A 3,153-nucleotide genomic window follows, 5' to 3' on the forward strand; every position below is an offset into this window, starting at 1 on the left:
GGTTTTATTGAAGTGATTTGCATATCATTTGTAACTTGCAGCCTTCCATCCCTATCTCAGCAGGATTTATAGTCCCATGTGAATGTGGACTGTACCTCAGTTTTGCCTTCAAATTTTGTTGATAAAGCATAAATATGACAAGCCTATGTGACTACTCTCTCATAAATGTGGTGATAATTATGAAGTAATAGTAATCACTTCAAAGTCAAAGACAGCTCTTGATGTTGCACAAGAATACCTAGGTTTATATAGAAGCAAATTATTTAAAACTGGACAGACGAAAAAGGGTGTCTGTGAATCAACTAATATATATGTACACCACACTTAGTAACCAACCTGTGAGTAACAACCATGACTTACTGCTCTAATCAGCACTAGCAAGTCTCAGTGGACTTTATAAATATATATATAGGATCTAGTGCTGGGGAAAAACACCTCTCTTGATTCATTGCAGAGTGCTCAGAGTAGAATGTTTTTCTGGAGACCTCATGATTTAGGATTTTTTTCTTCCTCTTTTCCACTACACTCTCCACAAGGTAACTTCAGAATACATGACTGCCATAAGCCGTGTATTCCACAAGTAAATCCTTGTGAATGCAAAGCCTGTCTCTAAGGGTCCTTTAACCCTTTTCTTGCTGTATAGCCTAGCCATGAGTACAGTCACAAGACGCTTTGGACCGATTGACCTTTCGTGCAACAATCATCCTCAGAGTAGATCACTTAACTAACAGAGAAGTTATCTTTGTTATACTGAAATGTTGCTACTTATGCTGTTGGAACTTGAACTGATTAGTCCATAAAAAATATTTGCCTTTTTTTTGTTTTCTTATTCTGCAGGGTAAAAACTGTAGCTGAACACTGAAGACGCTAGTGAATATGCAAACTTTGAAGGCAGTGCTACGAAAAGAAACCACAGTCAAAAATAGAGACAAAAAATATATGCGTAAGACCACTTAATCTGTTTAAAAGACCTTTTCAAAATCTTGATAATTTCTAAATTCTCCTCATCTTTTTGCCTTTTCAATCAGGCAATGGTGTTTGGATTGCCAATTTGCCTGTTCGTTTACAACTTCATCAACTACTGAGTGCTAAACGAAGAGCATAGTTCTACTAGGTACCAAAGAGGGATGATTCTTGGGAACCTCAGTGAAGTGAGTGAATTCAGACTCCTGGGTTTTTCTGAAATCTCTCATTTGCATCCTTTGCTCTTTGCAGTTTTATTATCTCTTTATATTCTCACCTTGATGGCTAACACAGTGATAGCTCTGATAATAAATGGTGATAACACCCTTCATTCCCCTATGTATTTCTTCCTCACTCAGCTGTCCTGTTTGGATATGTGCTATTTGTCAGTCATAATTCCAAATATTCTTGAGAATCTGATGGTGGGAACAATAGGTATCTCCAAGGCGAGATGTGCCATGCAAATGTTTTTCTTCCTTTTCTTTGGAGTTGCCGAATGTTTTCTCTTGGCTGCCATGTCACTTGACCGTTATGTGGCAATTTGCTGCCCCTTGCATTACACTCTTACCATGAACAGTAGAGTCTGCAAAATTCTGGTTGCTGGGACCTATGCTTGCGGAACTGCTGTAGGCTTGGTGCACACCATCATAACATTCCGCTTACCCTTCTGTGGTTTTGCCATCGACCACTTTTTCTGTGAGATTCAACCCCTCCTGGACCTGCTTTGTGGTAACACTTTCCCAAGTGAAATTCAAGTCATTGTGGTGGCTGTCTTTGCTATTTTGTGTCCCTTCTTGTTGATCATTTATTCATATAGTAGCATAATTTCTACAATTCTTCAGATGTCATCAGCTGAAAGCCAGCAGAAAGCATTTTCCACTTGCTCCTCACACCTTTTAGTTGTGATTCTTTTTTATGGTACAGCAAGCTCCATGTATTTGCGGCCAAAATACACATATTCCGCATCTGTTGATAAATTTCTCTCACTTTCTTATTCTGTGGTGACTCCTTTGTTGAATCCTATTATTTATAGTTTGAGGAATGAAGAGGTGAAAAGGGCCTTGAGAAAAAAATTGAGAAATATTAATTTATTGTGGAAATGAAATAGAATATTTGCATTGTTTCAGGTGGTTGTAGTAGTATTTTTCATTTTCATTTGATTCTGGTGTCATTCCTGGTCTTTGATCTGAAATCATTGTTTCAAAATTCCCTCTGTGATATTTTGTTGTTCTGACTTAGCCTATCCACTTTAAGGTATGCCTGTATCCTGCTCCAATTATGCTTGCCATACCACTGACAGCTGTTATTTCATCAAGCATTGTGGCCTTGTGACTGACACCCTCAGCCTTCAAAGTCATCTCAAACATCTGCCCTTGTGCTGCATAATCCCCCACAAGCGATGTGAACTTTTGTTGTCCACTACTCCAGCTGACTCTGTTATAGTTCCATGGTGGACTGAAATACCTCTTCCATGCCTTTGTTCCTCCTTTTCCTCTTTACACCTTAGAAAATCACACTGGATTAAAAATTACTGAAATAAAGGTCTTGTTCAGCAAATGGAGCTATAAAAGGCCATATGATCTGTGCTGTACTCTGTTGATAATCCCATACAAAAAAATCCTTTGGAGTTCCTAATCTTTGATTTTCAGTGTGTACCTTCAGTGTGACCCTTCTGATGTTTTGCTGTGTGGAGAAAGTTGTCACCAAACTCTGTAGGCACAGATCAGGAAAATGGCCTTGAACACACACATCCATAAGATGTTACCAGGAAAACAAGAGAGGTCTCAGTGACCTGAATGGTGATAGGAGTCTTCGTTCACCTTCAAAAGGTTCTGAGGCTTCGCAAGCCTTTGTCTTACAGGGCTAACACTCTCTTTAACACTCAGGTGTTAAAAGTCAAAGATTTCTGGAGGTAGCATAACTTTTAAGAAGGAGAGAAACAAGCAGAAAATAATTTATTTCCACTGAGAGCATGGATGATAGTTTATACTTCTGCCTTGCCCTAGTTTATTCAGTTTAACAAAATGATAAAACTGACCTGCAGTGGCCCTTTGTGTTGAATCTTAATGCACTTTCTGACCGTGGCAAATCTTACTAAGATATTACATACAAATTTGATTCCAAAAATCAATCAATTGCCTGACCTCATTCAAAATGAAAGAAAAAAGGAAAAAAAAAAAGTACTACTAT

At 38.3% G+C, this 3,153-nt stretch overlaps 1 protein-coding gene across 1 annotated transcript; it reads left to right on the plus strand.

Moving 5' to 3' along the window:
- Positions 1 to 855: 855 nt before the first annotated feature.
- On the plus strand, positions 856 to 2,066 carry LOC114069692 (olfactory receptor 10C1-like). The gene has a single exon (XM_027906660.1). The coding sequence runs from the start codon at positions 1,128 to 1,130 to the stop codon at positions 2,064 to 2,066; it is 939 nt and encodes a 312-aa protein (XP_027762461.1). The 5' UTR covers positions 856 to 1,127.
- Positions 2,067 to 3,153: the final 1,087 nt, after the last annotated feature.

The sequence above is a fragment of the Empidonax traillii genome, unplaced genomic scaffold (assembly GCF_003031625.1).
Source record: "Empidonax traillii isolate 1590-97213 ecotype Southwest subspecies unplaced genomic scaffold, ASM303162v1 scaffold1340:size210426, whole genome shotgun sequence".
Classification (NCBI taxonomy): domain Eukaryota; kingdom Metazoa; phylum Chordata; class Aves; order Passeriformes; family Tyrannidae; genus Empidonax; species Empidonax traillii.

What these genes read in the sequence shown, in the direction of transcription:
- LOC114069692 (XM_027906660.1), top strand. Translation starts at nt 1,128, where the DNA reads ATGATTCTTGGGAACCTCAGTGAAGTGAGTGAATTCAGACTCCTGGGT.